This window comes from Camelus bactrianus, chromosome 3, assembly GCF_048773025.1.
Source record: "Camelus bactrianus isolate YW-2024 breed Bactrian camel chromosome 3, ASM4877302v1, whole genome shotgun sequence".
In the NCBI taxonomy this organism is placed as follows: Eukaryota; Metazoa; Chordata; class Mammalia; order Artiodactyla; family Camelidae; genus Camelus; species Camelus bactrianus.
Window position 1 is genome coordinate 78,614,434 of NC_133541.1, and position 22,300 is coordinate 78,636,733.

The 22,300-nt window shown below is 38.0% G+C and overlaps 2 protein-coding genes across 12 annotated transcripts in view; one reads left to right on the plus strand and one right to left on the minus strand.

The window, feature by feature from the left end:
* MCC (MCC regulator of WNT signaling pathway) overlaps positions 1–5,976 on the plus strand; it is a 386,552-nt gene extending 380,576 nt beyond the window's left edge. For all 3 annotated transcript variants that reach the window (XM_074360457.1, XM_045507787.2, XM_074360458.1), the window contains one exon: positions 1,014–5,976. In XM_074360457.1, the coding sequence (XP_074216558.1) occupies positions 1,014–1,194 (181 nt within the window). In that variant the 3' untranslated portion in view covers positions 1,195–5,976. The remainder of the gene's footprint in view (positions 1–1,013) is intronic.
* The window catches only part of DCP2 (decapping mRNA 2), a 53,954-nt gene continuing 31,737 nt past the window's right edge, over positions 84–22,300 (minus strand). Inside the window, exons 8-13 of one of the 9 annotated variants that reach the window (XR_012505580.1) lie at positions 20,373–20,508; positions 17,783–17,893; positions 15,987–16,038; positions 14,088–14,301; positions 4,174–4,277; positions 84–4,088 (exon numbers count right to left, since the gene is read on the minus strand). Coding sequence is in view for 1 of the 9 variants with exons in the window: in XM_074360459.1 (XP_074216560.1) it covers positions 14,138–14,301; positions 15,987–16,038; positions 17,783–17,893; positions 20,373–20,508 (463 nt within the window). In the remaining 8 variants the exon portion in view is untranslated. Of the gene's footprint in view, positions 14,302–15,986; positions 16,039–17,782; positions 17,894–20,372; positions 20,509–22,300 lie in introns of all 9 variants that reach the window. The other 8 variants (XR_012505583.1, XR_012505582.1, XR_012505576.1 and 5 more) reach the window with 8 other exon arrangements.

The following is a 22,300-nucleotide window of genomic DNA, read 5'->3' on the forward strand; positions in this document are numbered from 1 at the left end:
CATTTATCTATTGATAAATCTCATTTTAGAAGCTAAAACAAATTTTTGAAGCTTTTATTCACTTAAAAAAAATTCACTACATGTAATACAAATGGCATTTATTTTTAAAAATCACTTTCCAAAAATAATTGGAAAAATAATACTGTTTTTACAGTTTTGCAAATCTCTAATGGCTGGCTTAATGTAAGACAGCTAGACTCACGTCCACTTCAACAGGTAGTAATATATATGAATATGCTGTTTTGAAATACATTCAGTAAACCTAGCTTCCAGTAGTTCTATAGTTAAAAAATAAAGAACCTCATAGATTTCCCCTGAAAGGGTTTTGGGACTCCGGGGGGTCAGTTCTCAGACCACACTTTGAGAACCGGACAGTACATGGAAGGGACCTGGGGTGTTGTTCTGGACCAGACTGGGACCGGGACTTACTAGCTCTAGGCTCAGCCCCCGCCCTCTTCCCACCCCAGGAGGGACAGTTCACAGAGGCCTGTGGTCTGTGTCCAGCAGGCAGCATTAGCTCAGGACCCATGTGCCCTGAGTCCCATCAGCCCAGAGCAGGGAGGGAAGTCGTCAGTGCCTCTCTGCCCTCAGCCAAGGTGAGGTCACACAGACTGCAGCATGTGAGGAACTCTCCTGCAACGAGACCTGACCGTACTGCAGCCATGGAACAACACACAGACGCGCTATTTGTATTTCCATGATAGATTTCTCGAGTTCAGCTTTTCTGCTTGTCTATTTGGATGCAGCTAGTTTGGATTACTGGTGTAAGCCCCTCCTACCATGTAGGTGACAAGCCTCTAGCAATCAGGCTGAATTAATCATGGTTAAGTCAATACCTGAATGGCCCTGAATGTTGAAACACTATCTGATTTCAAATTCTTCCTGACGAGGCCAAGTGACCTGTTTCTTCAGAGTGGTACTTACTGGTCCAGGCTGCCCAGTGGACGGGGCAGTGGGTACTCAGTGCTACTCAGGAGAAATCTTCATTCTCACTTCCCTCTGTTCCCACATAGCAACCTGGTGGCTGCCTACGAGAAAGCCAAGAAGAAGCATCAAAACAAACTAAAGAAGTTGGAGTCTCAGATGATGGCTATGGTGGAGAGACATGAGACCCAAGTGAGGATGCTCAAGCAACGAATCGCTCTACTGGAGGAGGAGAACTCAAGGCCACACACCAATGAAACGTCACTGTAATCGGCACTCAGGCTCCAAGGTTCTGCCCATGGAAGTATAACTCTAGCAGGGCACTGAGGTCAGAGGGGCCCTGGGACAGAGGACCTGTTGGGAGAATGAGAAAAGGGAAGGTTGGCAGGTAGGCCAGCACTTGGACAACTGAGTGCCCTGGACTCAGCTCCGGGGTGAGGGGCCCCAGGGACACCACGTGGACTGTCTCTAGCGGACCCTGCTCCTCCTGTCCCGGCGGTGGACAGCGTGGGAACTGCCACATGCGCCGGGCTCTGTGGGCCTCGCTTCTGCTCTCAGCACTGGCTATCACTCTCCCTCCTCTTCTGTTCTGGAGGTGGTGCTGCAGTGGGATAATCCACAGCAGATGTTTTCTTAAAGATTTCCCATTCCTTTTCCCTCTTTTTGGTGGGCAGCAACCTTCTCTCTGGCATCCCCAGCTTCTCTTTCCTGACCTGGGCGGGGGGGTCAAGGCTCAGCATGGAGCAGAACTGCCCATTTGTTTAGTGGAACCAGGCTTTGGTTTTTCAGGTCTCACATGTCAACTCAAGATACAGGCTGTCACTCAGAGCTGTTAGCTATAGCCCCAGAAATGCTGAAGCTACAGGCAGAGCAGTGAGGCCTGAACAGCTCTGGACAGGAGAATGGAAGTTCCTTGCCTCTCCTCATGGAGGCAGGGCTGGGAAGGGAGCTCTCTTCTGACTGGGAGTTCCTCCTCCCTTGGTGGAGCTTTTTAAGAGCCAAGGCTTGGCACAGGGAGAATCCTGTTGATACCTGTAAGGGACCTAGACTGGCGTCTGGAGGTTCTTCCAGAGCAGAGGTGCATTAGCCCTCTCCCGCACCCCAGGGCACTACACAGTCGCTGTGCTACGTGGATCAGAGCTCCTCCACGTGAGCTGTGGACCTGCTTCTGTCTGTCTAAGGGCAAGAGGCAGGAGCTGACTAGATCATGTTTTGCAGGCTGAACCCACCGATTTAAGAGATTGCTCCTGCAGCACCAGTTTGCGAGTTCACTCCTGCTGTTACAAAGGGCAGGGGTTGAAGGAATGGTCATTGAGGCCTCCTTTTTTTTATCCCCCAGAGACATGAGGATGGTTAGCACATGGTGCTTAAACAGGTGACATCTCAAGCAGTGCTGACAGGACTGGGCAGGACCGAAGTACCTGAATTCTTTCAGGAAGGTCTTCCACCTTAAATTCATTATTCCTTTTTTAACCTTTCCTGTTTCACTTTTCACTTTGTTCTTCCCTTCTTACGTCACCGCTCTACCTTGACAGATACATTTCAAAGGACTACTTACCATTTATTCTGTAGCACCTGAAGTCCTCTAGGAGAAACGGGGCCCAGTGTCACAGCTCGGCTTATGATCAGGTCACTGCATTCACGCCCCCGTGTCCGTGAGGTAAAGATCTGTCCTCAGCCTTCTGCACGAGGCAGGAAGGGCACTCTAGCCCCGACCTTAGAAGGCAGAGCAGTTCTATCCCCAAAGCAACCACCCTTTTTTCTCCAGCCAGCAGTGAGGCTGCCCCCATCTTGTCCCCCTCCCCAAAAAATCAACTGGTATCAATCAGTGTGAAAGGGCCAGCTTTCACATGCTTTGATCACTGTCAAAGTACCCACTGGCTTGTCTGTTATAAATCTACTGGACTTTATCCCAAGAGTAAAAATAGACTTAATGTTTTGGCTGAAAAGTGTGTGCAAAAAAAAGGTTTAACAGATGAAATCAGTTTTCCCCATTTCTCCAGCTTGTCCCGGAGAAAACATCCTCCCCAAGCAAACCGGGCTGTGCAGAGTGGGGATCCGTTCATGGCCTTCTCTTGTGTGGTTGAACAGGCATCAAAACAGTTGGACAGTTTTCATTTTCACCCCCACTGAAAAGCATAGCTGGCGCAGGAATAAAATCTTGTTTGCTGACCTCTGTCTACTCCTCTTGCTGCAAGTGAAAACAAGCCGCTCTCCTAGCGTCATGGAACTTCTCCAGACCTGGGAGGGCTCGGCTCCTCCATTAGGACCCTAGTATTACTGATCCTGCTTGGCCTCATTGAGTTTATACTTCAACATAATACTTTTTCAGATAGGTGGTGGTCGGGTGAAAACTATTTCCCAGGCAAAACTGTTACTTTCATAAATGAGTAGAATAAAAGCTATTCAATATAGTTGATTTCCTTTCATTGTATTTTTCACATATTCCCTAACTGTCCTTGCTGAAGGGGAACCAACAGGCATTTGGTTATTATGCTAACCGCAAGGCTTACTAAAACCTCGTCGGTTAAATAAATGATTGCAGGTGCCTGGATCATTTTCCTTTTTCATAACCTGAATGTTCTTTCTAAATAGGAGCTGGTTACATTAACATCTCCATCAGAGGTGAACAGTGATCCTGATTATAACTCGTACAAGGTTAAAAATGTTCCAACTTTCATATTTAACTGTTTTAATCGTTCCCTCAAGTGGCTACCCCTTTTAGGCAGTTACCTTCACCATTCAGAGTTCAATCTTTGGCTGATAGAGAAATGAGCATGAGAACCCATTTCACAGTTCCCTTGGAGTATAATCTCCCACTATGGAACTGAGGCAAAAATCTCAAAATAAGAGAGACCTCTGTCTGTAGCTGGAGTGCCATCAACACGTGGGCCCACCAACTGGATGTGATGTTCTGCCCAATCTCATGTGCACCAGCTACCAAACTGCCACGGACGTGCAGGCGGTAAGATTCCCCCTTGAAAGGAACACCGAAAGCTATTCATGATGAAGTATCTTACGTGATCAGACAGCGAGGACTTATCATGCCCTCCCGACCTCACGGGTGCGCTAGATGTAACCTGGTTGCCAGAGCAGGTACTCACCTGTCTCATGTTCACACTGGCATTTCGGGATCCTGAAGTTAACATCCACGTTGCCTGAAACTGGAATGTTAGGATAATAAAAAAGTAAGTGCCAGTTAAACATAATTGCTTAATTCTCCTTTGAGATGATGCATAGACTTCTTACCAAGTCTTCCTCTGCGCCTACAGCGATACTTCACAGGGACCTTAGAGAACCGGACGTGCTCCTAACTCCAGGGAGGCAGTTCGAACTAGAGCCAGTAAGGCTTTCTTTAAGGATGAGAATAGTAAAATCTGAAATTACTACAAAGTTTGTTGCTCCCAGCCGTATACAAATTACATTATTTTAAATGAAAAAATGCTTCAGTTTACCCATCTGGGCCAGACTGCCTATGTCACTGCATGAATTGTTCCCTATCCTGCAGTTATTTTTTAAATTCTATCAAATATTTTAACTCAAAGCTTTAAACTATTTGCTAATGCAGAGCTGGGAGTATGTCCCATCCATCAAACTACATAAAGTGAAAAGATTGCGCTAAGTTTACAGCTACACATATTTCTAGATGCAACTAATAGCTTTAATTAGTTTTTAGAGACCAAAGGGGGGAGAATTCTGATGAAATTTCTGAACTGAATTTAATTAGGGTACATCACATAGGATTGCAAAGGTTGTGTTTTCTTTTTAGGGGGGTGGGAAGGAGCATCAGTAACTTTTTTTTTCCTGTATTGACAGTTTTGTAAAAACACTATAAAAATTATGAAAAAATCACAGCAATTATTTTCCTATTTCTCCAATGAAATGGCCTATTTGATGAGAAATGATACTACCTTTCAGTGAACCTTGCTGGGCACTACTTTGTAGATGCATCACTAGCTACAAAACACAAATTATGCCTTTGCTGCACACACTTACCGATAAGCTGGGCTGAAGTTAGCTCTGAACCTCTCTCGTTCTGAAGTTACTGTCTAACTACATCTGAGTTCACTAATAGATGTACGTATGCCTTAGGCTGCCAAGCACCGAGTTTTTAGAACTGCCACCAGAATTATCAATGAATATAACGCTGGCTTTAGCCTCCATAGCATCGCTGAGCCTTCAGTGGCTGTTAAAATACTAAAGTGTAAAAGGGTACAAGTTGAATAGCAGCTGTTCACGCATTCCTATTTTGCTAATTCTTGTGTAGAGAAAGACAGTCTCACATACAGACAAGTGTTACATTGTTGGTGAAGGGTTAGATTGTCTAGATATGGCATCTGAGTGTGATTCTGCTGGAGTCAAGGCAGCTACAGAATCACTCATCATCTCAAGTGTCAGCTCAGCAGGACAGAGCAAGCTGGAGACAAAATTCCCTGACACTAATGACCTGCTTAGTTATTCTGGCTTTAGAGTTCACCTTTGCACTTTTTTGCAGATCTAATCCATGTGGAAAAGGTTCTGTTTGTAGAACGCATAGTATTCACTTATAGTGCTCCTGTCAGGACGGCCAAGCGAGTGGGTGCCCCTGATAATCTGCTTCTCTTTGAACCCAGTGCAAATAGGGTGAAACATGTTCACTTCTTTTCTATTCCTAATCAGTTTTAGATATATTGTCAAGACTTATTTACTTTGCATGAGACTTTAGTTTCCTATTTGAAAATGTGCCATTTTTAAGCCACCTGAATGTACTGTCAGTTATTGAAGCACATGTGACTAAGTTGGCATTTGTCAGTATTGTTCTACTGTCTGTATTAAAATCTCATTTTTAAGTTGCCACTTAACACTGTACTATACCTTGTAATTTGTTTTTAGATTCTTCACTTATATGCATTCAGTATTTCCAGATGCCTTTAGTTTTAGCTGCTGTAAAATAGCTTGGTGTTATTTGATATAGAATTGTTAAAAAAAAAAAAAAACTCCATTTATTTATACAGAGACATTTATAATATTTTACAAACATTCTTATATTCTGAATAAATATTTCTAATTCTATTATGTGCTTTAACTGTGTTCATTAAGGATAGAACTGTCCTTCTGTAATATTTTTAACATTTAATGTCAAACATCAGAGATTTGATATTTATATCAAGAGCCCAAGTCAAAGCAGGGGACTACAAGACCGACTGCATTTGGTCAAAACGGCCAAAGAAACATCATTTATCACCAATTTCTACTGAGCTGCCTTTTCAAATTTGGGAAGAATGGGGAGTTATCTATTGAAGGATCTGCATCTTTTTTTCTTTTTTAAAAATTGCTGAAAGGAGGAATATAATCACCCACTGGCAGGGTCATCCATGACTGTAAAGAAGGCTGGCGCGCAGCCATACGAGATGTCTGTAGGAGACTCTTACTGCAGTGCTGGCAGGTCTCGTTATCAAAGCCAAGTACCTTTCACAGTAGGCGTGTAACACCTCGGTTACTCTGTTCTTACAATTTTAAATAAAATTGGTATATAGCTGAGGTCTCCAGTGGAGAATATATTCCTTTCACCCTTGAGATCCTAAGACTGTCAAGCACTCTACTCAGAAAACCTAGTTCTAGTACAAATGTAACAATTACTGAATTTTAATGAAGCTAATTAACTCACACTATATAATCTGGCTTTTTTAAAAAGCAACAATTAAACTATACATCGAGATGGAGAATACATACCAGTTACTTATGCAGAGACACTCTATTTCTTCCTATCATATATAAACATACCTTTATTTCATACTTGTCATTTTTTATTGGTCCAAAGAGATACAACCAAAATGTGGGCAACCTGAAACCTACAAGTACCAGTAGCAGAACCAGGTTAAGGTAGTAATTAAAACTGCCCAGGCAGCAGAATTTATTTATTGCACTATAAACAATCTAAATTTAACACGATGTTTTTACAGAAAGCCAATATTTGAACAATCAACCATAAAAATGTTTTAAAATACAAAGGAAACCTTCCATCATTCAAAGTGTATTTTGTAAGATAAAAGGTTTTTCATTTCTTAAATGGTGTTATTTATATTTACAGCAAAAGAGCTTTCAAAAAGAGCATAACTGTTAAGACATAGGACTTTGTTCGTTTTCTCAGAGTAGAGTACAGCTGGCATTTCGTGTGGACTTTAGAAGTGCAGCAATCCTGCACACATTTAAAGTCCTGATACCTAAACATGAGTCACTGGAAATCTTTTATGATAGATACCCAGTAAGTGAAAATCAGTCCTTACTCTTTCTTAATACTGACAGAGAGAAAGCTCCTATTCAGTCAGAATGTAATAAATCCAGAAAGATAATAATTACCGCTCCCAAGGTATCAATTCCTATAAAGACAAGATGCACCCAACAGGTGTTTTGGGGTTCCTTTTCTGCTCTTTCTAAATGTTTGACAATTAATCAAAACAAGCACCAAGAATTTCATTACTAGCATAGACAGAATCACTCCAATGGTTTACTTACAAAATCTTTCTCTAAACATTAAAATGCCCCAGAAGGTAAAGTAATAAAATGCTGCCATAATTAAAGCAAAACTTAAATTTTAAATCATTTCATGTAAGACAGAAATTATTACTGAATAAAGTTTATAAACCTACTTATCACATTTACTCTGAAGTCCAGTTTTCTCAATGGAATAGCATATCTTTGAGTGAAAGACATCATTTCACCAATTTTTCCTACCAGATTTTGTAGGTGCCTAATAAAATAATTTAACATGACTCAGCATAAATACCTTCACCTTTTTCAGACTAAAACCTACTCCCAAGAAAACTGTTTTAAGACTATATATTTTCCATGAACATTATCTAGTCTCCACAGCATTAAAGACACTTCAAATCTTGTTTTGGAAATAGGCAAGGCATAAAAAGAAATCTATTCTTATTCCCCTTCCCATCAAAACTAAACTGCATGCATGCCCTTATTTTGGTGGTCAGATGAAAGACAATTTCATAAGACGATTTCACTTAAGTCAGTTAAGTACATGAAGCATAATTCCATCTGATTAATCAGTTTATTCTGAATAAGACTTAAATTTTCATTAAAGCCAACAGGTAATTAAAAATCTCAGCTGTATGAGTCAATACTTAACAAAGACAAATTTCTGTATGAAGTATTAAGCTAATAAGATGACTTCAAAAACAATTATAATAAAATATACTGTGTATATATATGTATATATACACACAAATATGTGTATATACAAAATAGTTTATGGTTTTATTTTCCTTTCCTATTTGTTACTGAAGAAAAACAGTTGGTAATATTTATAAAATGGAAGTCAGGTTAGCTGTCTCCTGTCCTAACTTTGAAATGAAAAAAAAAAATGTAAAACTAAAGTGTCAGTTCTTTGGACTCTCGCATTTGAAACTAAAAGGTACTTGTGCAAGATCCAGACACGTAAAATGACCAGTAGAGACAGCAGTGCCCTAGGACAGTAGTGAAATGCACAAAGAAACTCCTGCAGGATGTCTTCTGTGCTTTTCTACCAGTGCGTATCGTATGTGTGAGACATGAAGGGGCCAAGTCCACTGCTACTCATTTGTCCCAAGAGTTAACGTATCTAACCAACCAAAGTGCTAAGGAACAGTTACCACCTTCTCAATTTCTTTCGCAGCTGAGAAACTCTGCTTTCATTTGCTACCATCCATAGTCTACTGTTAAATACAACTAAAACATAGTAAGCAAAGATACCATTTTACAAATAACTAGCTAATTTCTGAAAGCTTGAGAAATGACTAACAATGTAGATTTGTGCCCGGAATGTTTCACACCACACTTTGCAGCTATAGGTTGTTTTAAAAGCTCAGATTCAATGTAGTAGATTAAATCAAAATATTACATCCTACCTCAAAAAGCCCAGAACCTAAGAATGTTAACTAAGACCTCTCAAAGATTAAGGACCAGCAGAACACTGCCCATTCTGCCATGGAAACTTACACAGAAGTTTTCTTTGTTCCCAAACCAATGTGACAGCTACCTGCATGAGACACTAAAATAGCACAGGTGTCCTCCCTCCTAACTGCTTGTGGCTCAAAAGTCAAAGTCAAGATATGATCACTGCTTGCAAACTCCCACTGTGGCAGATTCACCACAGGGATGTATCACAAATAAAAAGAAAAATTCTACAGAAAGAAAAAGACATGGGGGCACGGGCTGACAAGGCAGACTCGATGGCCTCTTCCTGACCAGTCATTCCAAGAAAAAGGATTAAGAAACAGCAGGTCTTCAAGTACTACTTACCAGGTAGAGGCCCATCACCAAAACAACAGCCAAACACCAAAAAAGCAGCAAATACACGTTTAGGGCCTCATTCTTCCACTGGCCTGAAGGACTAAAGGCTCCTAAGAGGAGGTCCATGTGAGACAAAGTTATAAACACAGGCAACTGACTTTGGCATTCAGTCCCTTTCCCCAGAGCACATGTGACCAACACTACAGGCCTGGTGCAAGCACCTTGTTAATTCAACTCCCCTTAGATTGTGCTTTCATGCTGCTACCCACAGCTACGCTATCCCCTCTGCTAACTACAGAAGACCCAAGACAAGTGGAATCTCTTTATTGGTGATTTCATAAATCTGGGAACCCAGAAAAAAGTCAATTATGAACGTTTCTCAAGATAAAACTTTCCTAGTTTTTTGTTCACACTTCTTTGTGCCTTATGTTAAGGTCTGAGCAACAAAGCCAGCCCTTCAAGTCCACCCCTAGGCAGCGGAGACAGCTTTACTCTGTTCCCAAGCTACGGTGCATTATTTCAATACTACTGTGTCACGAGGAAACTAGACAGAAAGGACCACCATGAGGACAAATGTATCGCTATCATGTGAAGTGACTGACACACAATTGATTGCAGCTGTGTGCTCTGGGGCTGTGCTCCATTAAGAAAACAGTGTACTTCAGTGTGGCTGGAGCTGTAAAACACCATAAGCACAGGAAGGACCTGACTCCCAAACACTAATCTTTAAAGTCAGAAAAACTGGCAACCATACTTAGGAAAAAAATGATACCCAGAGCCAGAAAATGCTTGGTAATGGCCACAGATGCGAGATTCTGCTGGGGCTGGGCAGTGAGCAACTTTCAGCCTCGTGCACCGTACAGCACTCAAGAACTGATTTATCTTCTAAAGTCTCTCCCTTGTGCTTGCTCTGCCCAGCAACTACAGCCATCTTCTCCCTTCAGGGCACTTTTCTATAATAACAAACCTGTGTTTTTGAGACCGCAATCTAGAACTTTACTTTGAAAGCATGAGACAGAGCTATACTGTCCCATTTGCAATCTGCCATCTTTATGACAGAGGACAAGCTTCAAGAGTAACTCAATTTTAAGAAGAAAAAGATGCTGAGAAGGCCCATCATAATCTCATTTGTAGAATTTCTGTCAACTATACAAATGCATTTTAAAGTCTTAAGTCTAAGGACAGAATACAAAATAAGGAACTCTAAGTAGGCTTTACCAAACTATCAGGACTATGGTTTAACAAAATTGTTATTTTACTAACACCTGTTTACCTAAAGACAGGTACTTTTAAGCATAAAGGATAGTATTACCTTTAGACAAAACAAGTTTGTCTTGCTTATCATTAATCTAAAGTTATAACAATACACATGAGCCCCTTCCCCAGGCTAGAAAATAACCCAAGTCAAAATTACTAGGTAACACTTATTTTTCTTCAATCAAAAAAATGTAAATGAATCTGACCTTTTAACTATGATTAATATGCAAAGAAAATACTGCCTCAGAATACAAAGACACAATAGATGTCAATCAAAACAAAGTCTCAGTGGGTAGAGTAAGGTCCACTGGTACAAAAATAAAGATTAAAAGCCAAGGGGTATTGTTATAGTTAAAAAAATAGCTAGGCAAAAAGTCTAGTTTTTTAACTGACTTTGCTCCTTACTGTTAACTGTCAGAAACAAACTAACCAAAAAAAGTGAGGGAATAGGTAATGAAATGCTTTGAATTTTTGAAATGCATTCATGCAGTCAGACCTGAACTTTTCTAAAAAGACAACTATAATATATTGTTTTATATAAGAGTTTAATCCTTGTGAAAGGATGTATTTCACTTAGATTTGAGTTTTTTGATATTAACACATAAATTACTAAAGACTTAAAAATACCAACCCAATCTCATAGCACAAAATTAATTTTGCTAAATTTTGCTATACATCTACATTATCTGTACTTACTAATTGATACTTAATAGAAAAATAAGGATATCCAAATTTCAAAGCAGCAAGCAGTGACCACCATTCCCTCAGAACATAGAAACCTCACCTTTATATGTTACCATGAAAATCCAACTTAATTCTCAAACATCTTCAATCAAATTCCACCCAGGCTAACAGAGCTCTATTAGATTCTCAGACTCCTCCAAATGCTCATGTCTCAGGAGAGCATCACTGTTTGAAATACTAAAACCATTCATTTGTTATTAACAAAAATTTGTGAAAGCATGTAAACCATACCCTTATCTTCTGGATCACATTGGTTAAGTACAAAAACAATTCATTGAACACCTTATAAATCATTACAGTTATACATAAAAGCACCTAGGCAATTTTAAAAAATAAAAGATTCACAGTGCACTGAACCTTGGAACATATAAGGTTGGAACATAAGAACATTTAAAAAGTGGATTCAAAGACATATTTCTTAAAGACATGAAACATAACGAACCCAACACAACTACTTTTCTCATCTAGCTTCTTAAATTGCAGCACACAGAAGTAAAGTATTGCATATTCAGCACACTCCTTTATCATTTGATTTCTTCAAACCACGCTAAAATTTCTCAATGGAGAAATCTAGTTCTGTGCTAAACATGGCCTTTCTCAAGGTAACCTCAACATTGAGAAACTAACTCACAGGTTCGAGGGACAAGTACAGCAGATGTACGTAAAACAGGTACATCCAACTTATACATTTTCTGCATAGTTAAGTCACATCACAAACATAAACTTCAACTCATATCTTTTAACATTTTTTTAATCTCAAACTGTCAAGAGAGCTAAGAGCCCCAAGTTACCAAAGTCCCATCCCACCCATACCCTTCTTTGTTCCACAGTGCATTAAATGAAGCAGCACAACAGCAATAATATTTAACCATAGTTAAACCACCGTCATCAAAAAGAGATAATCTGTTGGATCTTGAAAAGGCTCAAACACCATGAGAAGCCAAACTTCTGGTAACTGATTCTAATCTCTTTTGCTTTAGTACTGAGAGCTGAAAAATCCAACTCGAGGCACCAGAAAGACTGACCAAAGCACTCACTTTTTAAATAAGAAAACAAAACAAAACAAAACATATAAAATCACTAAAAATTAAATGGTTTCCAGATGGCAGTAAACGAGTGAAAATGATGTACCCGCCAGGCAAACTAAGTTTTCACTCCCTTAACAATTTAACAAAAATCTGGAATGCTGGGACCAACTATAAATATGGCTCAAGGAGACCCAAGCAAAGCAGCTGTACTTTTGTAAAGAACAGTTTAAGAGCTTCCAAACGCAATCATATAATGCATCTTTAAAAAGGTCACTGAAGGATTCACAAATTTGTCACATTAAAAGATACAGGATGGTAAATAACCTCATTCTAAACACTCTGCTATAACTGAATTATCTTGCTTAGCACCAAGAGGGTGACACTTTTGTTAATAAATAGAATTTCTCCTTTAAAATCAAGCCATTTAAAAGCTAAAGCAAAATAATACCAAGTGAATTCCTTACAATAGCACTTCTTTTGAAAGTCCCACTGGGTTAAATAGAACCCCTTTTAAATAGGCTATCTATACAGAATAAAGACTTCTACAATAAAATTTACAATTAGAGATATACTGTGTGGATACCACATGTTAAAAAGAGATTTTTAAAACCCACATGACAGATGCACACGCACGCATATGCTCACACACTCTCCCCCCGCAACAGAAAACGCCTTCAGTGAGGTCATAAGCAGCCCCAACACTACAGCCCCCTGAAAGCCCTGGTGATTGTCCTCAATTATATAGCTAAAATCCTTCTTAAAATGGGTACTGCCATCATTATTTGGATTTCAGAATCCTGAAGGAGCAAAATACATTCCTAGGAGTCAATTACACATGTTACTTCTGATCCTCCCCTAGTGAAATGCTTCAATGTACTTCGGTAAACTGCATCCCCTTCCCTTTTTGCTCCATCATCCAGGGGCTTCAGCATGCTAATGGAAGTGTGTCCGTCTCTGCTACTACTGCAAATTGGAACCTAATATAACATCTGTTTCCAGAGAGCAACACTGAGACGTGATGTAAAACCCAATAATGTCAGTATTCCATACATATTTACACAACTGTAATACAGAATAAAGTTTCACAAGAACAAAATCATCGCATGATACCGAGGGGCTGGTGGCAGGATGGTGCAGATGTGACCAAAGCCATTTCGGGGTCCCAGCCCCCGTGTTCTCGCCCCACTGCCCTCTCTCCGCAGCCTCACAGGTTCACTGCACACAGCGTAATTAAAAATTAGAGCAACTCCCACTCAAACCAACTCAGTCCCTGTCCAAGCTGAGGACTTTGTCCTTTAATGAAGTGCTAAGAGTTCATTTTGAACACGAACATGACATAGCAGATGCTGCCTCAAAATAAAACCTTCCAACAAAGCCACAAGCAGGGGAGGATGAGAGAACCAAGTGGTTAGAAGCAGAGAAATGTGCAAAATGCCACCAAAGCAGATGACCTGCAATCTTGACTTCTGTGACATTTCAACTCTTGTATTCATTTAATAATTGTGTATTCTAAGTTTCTTTTAAATTTGTCAATATAAGGAAACTAACATTACAATCACTGTAAGGGGTAGATGGAGCATTCCTATTAACTTGTCTACTTAATGATGACTCAAATACTATTTTCTTGACCAAAATACAAAATAAAAACTACAGTCACACAGAAAAAAAAATGCCCTCATAAAAAGCAACTTAAATTTGTTAGCCAAACACTGAAAAGGTACTTCTGTGTAAAAAGTTCTATTTACAGTGCAAATTCATGTTTCTACTCTCTCTTCTGCACACACAGAGGTCAATCTCTACAGAAACATCATTGCCTCCCTGCATTTCTTTAAAACACCTGAGAAAGGTAAGGCTCAAAGAGACACCCACTCAAATGCAACAGGTCTCTTATCTTGGGACTTCCACAACATGTGCTGCTATCAGAGGTCCAAGATTTTCATTATAGCATTATGGTCAAACTTGAAACTCAAAAAGGCTCTGGATGAAAAGGGGAACTTGCAATGTCCATTACACGCCACAGCCTGGCCCTCGGCATGTTCTAGCAACTGGTCTTCACCGGAGCACGGTAAGTCACATACGGCATCTGTTTAAAAAACAAATTACAGCTCAGTAACTTAGCAAGCAATCAAATCCTGCCCTTCACCTTTTGTTATAAAGGAATTCATGTGCAGTATCTATTTACCCCCCCACACTCTAAAGCTAACCTACTAAGCAGAACCACCGAGATACTTCCTTCCCCTGAGCTGGTCCTCAACTGAATTTCTAATTATTACGACTTATTCCACACAAACACTCAAAACCTTCATCTCAGCCTTTAAGACATTTACTACTCACTTGTTTTCAAAATTGGGCATATCTTTGTTTACCTCCTATATTTGTATTTTATGCCAACATACTGTGACCTTCTTGACAGATTTCAATATATATTATTACAAAGATTATTACAATGTAAGATTTGAAAAGATTCTAACTCTAGAAAAATAAAGCCAGAGGTTACCAGATCTTCAGGGAATAAATCAACTAAAGAAAAATCCAAATTTTCAAAGTAACAGTACAACAAAACTCCAACTTAGCAGTTTTTATTTTATTTTTTTTTTTATTTTATTTTTTAAAGTAGAAGGGGGACCAGATGAGGAAAAGTAGGTTTGGAACAGACACCAAGAGGCTGAGGCAGAAAGAAAGTCTGATATGAGGTCTCCCAGGGATAGAATCCTTTTATACTTCCTTCTCAAGACAACTCAGAATCCTATGCATCCATATCACGCCCAGCAAGGCTGGATGTATGTTATAGTGTGCCTTCTTTAATGTTCCTGAACATAGGGCTTTTTAAAGATTTTGTGAAATAACTGATTTCTGAACTTACGTTAATTAAACTATCAGCTTATCATGTCCACAGAACCGAAGGTGGCCAGAAGACTTCTACCCCCATAACTCAGTAATAGTTCCAACTGCTTCTTAGTTAACCTTAATTTTCCAAAATAGGGTTAAAGTACCTCTTTTAAAATAGCTTCCATCTTGCTTAAATCATAGGCAGTAATACAAGAAAAAATGATAATGCTTCTCAATTCTTAAAAGAGTTTTCCATATGAAAGCCTTAAATACAGCTGGTAAATGCATGCTTATCTGCTGCACAGTAATTTCATGCAATTCGAAAAGGCATCTAAGAAAAAAATCAGTCTACTGCACTTCCAAATAACGTCTATTACATCAGTTTGACCAAAGAGCCTCCTCATTCCCCAGCATTACTTTCAGTAATTACAAGTCAGCTCACACACCTACTCTTCATAACTGAGGATGGAGAAGTCCCAACTGTCATTTTAATGAAGGCTATGCTTAGTACCACCTTAACAAGATGGTCAGTATCTCCATGAAGGAAGAAATGTTCCCTTTCTGAAATCAGCACTCCCCTTACGTACATGTGACAATGAAGTTTCCTCACCATTAAAATACTTGGTTCTACTCTCCCTCTAACCCCCAAGCAATTGTTTTACAATACTCATGCACAGCACCAAGGCTTGACATTCACAAAAGAAATAGCACACTGAAAGTGTGAATAATTTCATCTTTATCATTTAAGTAAGTTCATTTTAGCCAGTTTCATATTTAGAGAACTTGACCGCATATATGAACGCTCGCCCGCTCTCCAGGCCGTATTCAGCTCCTTCAGCTTACCTATCACAGTTATCACAACCACCAAAAACAAGGTTACTTCAAGACCAAACCAAATCCCCACCAGGCAGAGATTTTTTTTAAAAGAAAGTGACTTGCCTGTTTCAAAAGTATCCTGAAGTTTTCGTGGATGAAGTTTTTTTTCACATTTCTATTAAAAATAACACAAACACATAACATACCACCTCCAGTAACTTCACTTCTTTATAAATGAGGAGACACATTATCAAATTTCTTAGAAAGAAAATTAAACCAGGAATACAGTCACCAACCCCATTCTCCCACTGGTGTTTTTAATTTTTTTTAAAGCCTAAAACAATTTTTAGTTCTTGATTACACACACAATATAGGAACATCAGAAAAAAGAAAATTACTCATTGTACTTCTCAACCCAGAGATAATTACTATTAACAATACAGTCCATCTTTCCAGCTTTTTTCTATGAAGATACATGGGACTATTTTCACTAATTATTTAACAATTAAAAAGAATTATTCAATACATACTACTATTCTATAACCTACTTTTTAAATGTAATATACTATGACCATTTTCCTTTTTCAATAAACCAATCTACAACATTGCTTTTCATGACTGCGTGGTAGTCTATGGCATAGATTGTGGCACTGCATTTACTATTATCTTCTTGGATATTTAGATTGCTTCCATGTTTTCATAATTAAGAGTAAGGGGTGAATATTCTTTAAAGTTCTCTTCTAGGGAAACAAGGTAGGAACTTTTTCAGGCTTTCAACATAACCACAAAGCTGCACCAATTTGTAATTTTTAAGTGCACTCAACAATACATAACTGGCCATCTTTTCATCTTTGCCAATCTGACAGGGAAAAGTGGAGTGCAATTTTAATTTACCTTCCTTGGTTACATATTTTTACGTCTATCAGACACTTTTATTTCTTCCTTAAAAGCTATTCATATACTTGTCCTCCACCATCAACTTTCTTTTAAAAACTTTTTAAAAATCTATTCAAGTTCTTCTTGACAAACGAGTCATTTGTGATGTTCCCCCCCTAAAAAAAACAATACACAAAGATTTTGATCGGTACTGAATTAAATCTATATATTACTTTGAAGAGAATTAACATTTATATAATACTGTTATTTTAATCTGTCCAGCTTTTGTTCGGGACAGATTTGAATCATATTAAAAGCCTTTGACCATCTATTAAGACTGTCTTCTTTGTTCCTGTCACGAATCTTAACTGTAAACCGATCTTTAACGTGTGTTCACTAGCAAAATCAGCACACCCCAAATTAAACAGCACCTAGGGAATGCAGGTAAAACACTTTTGCTAAAAACCTGAGATTGCTATTATCATCCACTGTTAAAGAAAAATAAGTGAAGCTACAATAAGAAAATTCAACATACTAATAGCAGGAATTACAGGAAAGATAAGCAAGGAGACTATTAGTTATGAGTTACTTTCTGGAGCACAGACTAAACGAACAGAAGTAAATGCCTTAAAATGCTCACAGGTATTTGTCTCTCAGCTTTGTCTAATGACTATGGCACTGCCTGTGAGTACTTTTAGTCTTCTAAATTCCATCAACTTGAAGGAAAAAAAAATAAACTGATGTTCTTCCAAACTTTTAACTTCATTAGAATACAGACTGTTTAGAAAAATATAGACAGAAAACCAGGTTTAACTATACAGTTTTCATAGTATTAAAATAAATTAAATATCCACATAAAGCAAAGATTAGATGCACAACTGAATCAATGTTATATTGAGAGTAAGCAAAGAGTTTCTTAGTGAGTGAATAGTGCACACAGAGCAAAAGGTTCACAAAAATCCTGTCAATTTATCAATTCAGCATGCCTTGCCCTGCTCTTAAAAAGCATGACCTGTCTTTCTAGCATGAGCTGTAACTCTTACCATCAAGGGATTCTGCTGCTTGGCCGGTTGGCTGTGGACCCCATTTGTTCTTTTCTTTTGATTAGGTGAGTCTTGATACTGTTTTCTGCCATTTCCTCTCATACTTTGATTCTGTTTTTTGCAATAAAAAGAAATGAAATGTAAACCCACAGCATAACGTAACAAGGTAAAAGAATATACCCCTATGAATATGTTTAGCTGGTTGAATCAAGAGTTCAGCAAAGCCCCCTGAAAATCTTCCTACAACACTGGAGACCCACTATCAATACATTTTCTCATAGAAGACAAGCATCACAAAGCAAGATTTCTCTGAAGATACAAAATAACAAATACGACGGTCCCTAGAAATCTTTCCACACCTCTTGCCTTATCCCATTTCTGCTCTCAAACTGTTTACAAAGCATGAGGAGTTAAAGAATGGGAGTAAGGAGAGGAACAACTCTGAAAACCTTATGCGACTGAAGAAAGCCTCTCTGTCAGGGAAGGATGAGGCACACTGACCACAGTTCTTAGAGCAGCAAAGAGGCAGCAGATGTGATCACTGGGTACGCTGAAATCTGCTTTAAATTAGTAATAAACAAATGAGGATTTCTAAATTAATCATCTTTTTATACAAAATAGATTGGTGTTTTTAAAATCTGGGCCATTATTCCTAAATTCAGACCTAAAACCTAAACATGCAATAGTTGACAGCTTGCTATTGTACTGCTTTAACATGAGTTAATTCTTAGAAAAAAAAATTCAAAGTTTAACTTAAAACACAAAGCTTTAAAACACTAATTTGGCCTTAGAGGTCCTGAAAAGACAGCTATTTAAGAGGACTGAATAAAATATCGTTTTCAAATATATAAATGCACATTTATTTAGGTATATTGTATCTATCTACAGAAAAAAATTAGGCAGTTCCTAAAATAGCTTGAAAAGAATAATCTAACTTAAAGAATGAATGGCAGGGACATAAGGCTTTTAGAGACTATTGTTACCACGAACTTTTAATTCAATTTCATTCCATTCTCCCTTATGTTTATTTTTTATTGTGGTTCAATATACGTAAAATTTACCACTTCAATCACTTTTAAACATACAATTCAATGGTCATAAGTATAGTCACAATGTGTATTATCACCACCAGAATCCATCCCCAGAACTTTTTCATCATCCAAACAGAAACTTTGTACCCATTAAATAATTCCATATTCCCTCCTGTTCCTCAGCCCTGGTAACCTCAAGTTAATTTCTGTCTCTATAAATGTCTACACTAAGCACCTCATGTAAGTGGAAAAAAAATTTTGTCCTTCGTTTTGTGGCTTATTTCACTCAGCATATGTCTAAGGTTCATCCATGTTGTAGCATGTATGTACCACAATTTCATTCCTTTTTAAGGCTGAATAATATTCCATTGTAAGTATATTTTGTTTATCCATTAATCTGCTGACAGACATGTGGTTTGTTTCTACCTTTTAGCTATTATAAATAATGCTACTATGAACACTGGTATACAAGTTATCTTTCAGTCCCCGCCTACAATTCTGTACACAAAAGACCTATATATGCAATATACCTCAAAGTGGAATTGCTGGGTCATGTGGTAATCCATGTTTAACATTTGAGGAACCATCAGATTTTTCCCAGACAGCTGCACCACTTTACTTTCCCCCCAGAAATGCAAGAGGGTTCCAATTTCAGCACATTCTTGCCAACACTTATTATTTTCCATTTTTTAACTAGAGCCACACTAATAGGTAAGAATCTTATTGTGGTTTGCATTTTACTAATGATGTTGAGCATCTTTTCAAGTGCTTATTGGCCACTTGTACATATTCTTTAAAGAAATGTCTACTCAAATCATTTACCCATTTTTAAATTCATTAGATATATCATCTGCAAATTCTTTCATTCCATGGGTTGTCTTTTCATTCGTTTGACAGTGACCTCTGATGCATTCAAGTTTCTAATTTTGAGAAAGCCAGTACACTTTTAAAAGAATGAAAATAAAAAGGAACAGTGACACTCAAATAGAGAGCTAATACAATAAAGACAGGTAATACCAAGGATTAGTAAGGATATGGAACAACTGGAACTCTCATATATTTTGCTGGGGATATAAATTACTTGAGAATACTGTTTGTAGTAAGTATATACTCAGCACAGGCCTATCCAGTGTTCCAACACTTCTACCCAATCTCGTATACCAAAAGAACTATGTATGTTCATCAAAAGACATGTACAGAAGTATTCATAGCAGTATGATTTGTAAAAGCCCCAAAGTGGAAACAACCAACATGTCCACTAAGAGTAGACTGGATAGACTGTGATATAATCATATGTCAGAATACAACATAGTAATGAATCTTTCACTAGTAGCATATACACCAAAAATCAGATGTTAATACTATTATTATACCAGATTTATACCAAAGCTGTAAAGCTTTAAGAGTCTCAGCCCTGCTTCAAACCACAAGTCAGGAACACAGGAGCCTTTGATTAACAATTCAGAGCTCTGTAACTGTCAATCAGCAATTCCTCAACTCAAATACATTTCAGTCAAATGATCTAAAATTGTGAAAATCTTTAAATGTGTATTACTCACCTTTACTTTTAAAAGGTCAGACATTTCAGAATGATTATTATACGGTTTTTGCTGCAGTGGTTGCCTGTGCTTTACCCACTGGTCACCAGGAGAACCTTCAGGAAATAACTGCTGACTGTGGCGGAATTTGGTTCGACTACACCAAGATTTAAAAAATAAAAATCAGATCAGAAAATGTTCACTTACAGTTCTTCTAACACCTTGATCGTTTATCTTACAGACTGTAAATTTTACTTTCTTATTTACTATCTCCCTCCCCTGAAGGCAGGGGATTCTTGTCAGTTTTATCTATCACTTTATCCCCAGTGCCGAGCATTCCGTATTTCTTGAATGAATTAAAAATTTGTTATTTTTAACCCTAAACTTTTCTAAATTATCCAGACCACCTCCCTATAAGTGACTGTACTTTCAAAAATCACAAGAAAATAATTCTTTCTAAATTTAGTTGAAACAAATATAACTGGATCTTTCTTCTTAATAGGACAGACAACTCAATTCTTTACTAGGATGTAAACGCAATACTACACTGGTCAGCTATGGACCCCAACTATGCTGGAAAAGGATTTAAAAAGTTAAGCCATATTGTACAGCAAAAAATTCATGGGCCCAAAACAATTAATGAGCAAATTATATAAAGATGCACTTTCAAATTCTTATGCAAAACAATTCAACTGTAAAAGTAGTTTGTCCTAAAAATAAACCCTATTCTATAGCACCACACCCATGTATAACACAGTTCAGAGGCACTAATCCCAAGATCCACATTAAGATTGTTTCTGAATATTCCAGAATTCTTCCCCTTTCCATTTAAAAACTAGTAAAACTGCAGGGTCTCTTTCTTTAGACAAAATTCAGGTAATTCCTCCCACACATCATCAGACATTAGTCTATATGCTAAAAACAGACACTATACCCTCCCGAAGAAACCTGCAATTTGGTTAGAGAAGTTGCTTTATGACCTCCTTACTCCACTCTCCCGGACCACAAACCCTAGGAATGACTTAAAAACGCGAGAATCTTTTCACACACTACAGTGGATACATTCTCCCAAACATGAACAGTGACACAGTTTCTTTTCAAACATTGTCACTAGCCCGTCACTTTTTAGTAGTGATTTTTTCTTTTTTTTTTAGATCTTGACTACATTCCTGTCTACTTTTTCTATACTGCTTCACTTATGTCCAGTAGTATAGAACTTGGTGCCTATAATCTTAGATTCTGAAAGGCACTAATGACTTTCAAGGCATTTAGGCCAATCTCCTGATTTTTATTTTATAAAATCCAACTAAAATGGAATATTCTCTACATACTTAAAAAATATTGACTGTAGATGTATTTAGTCCCATTGTTAAATTTTTGAAGCTCTAGGGTAAAAACAGAACATCTAGAGAAAATATAAAAAGCAACTATTTCTCTGAACCTAAACAAAGGCAAAGTGCTAGCAAGCTGATTACAAATACATATATATGCATTTATCTAACAAAATTTACTTACTCAGCCTACTCTAATTGTAATTTGGATACAATTAAATTTCAGCCAAGAGAATGTTTTTTGTGGTTCATATTCACGTAACAGTCACTCTTTACAATATACAGTGCATGCTAGGGAAAGAAAAGAAGCACACCCAAGCCTTCGCAGTGCTCTTTCTGAACCAATTACACATCAGCATCCCTCATCTTCCCTATACAAAAACAGACTTCAATATATCCCCCACTCAACCATCTTCACAAACTCAATTATTTCTAAAGCAAGGATATGACATCAGTGAAGTAACAGTATAAATACAAAGATAGTTTTTTCTTTTCCTCATAGTCTATCTACCCATCTAAAAAGTTGGTACCCTCTTGTGTATAGTACCCTGAAATGCACCTGAAGCTCCTTCCAACTTCAATTAATCTTTATATCTCATTTTAAAAAACCTTAAAAAA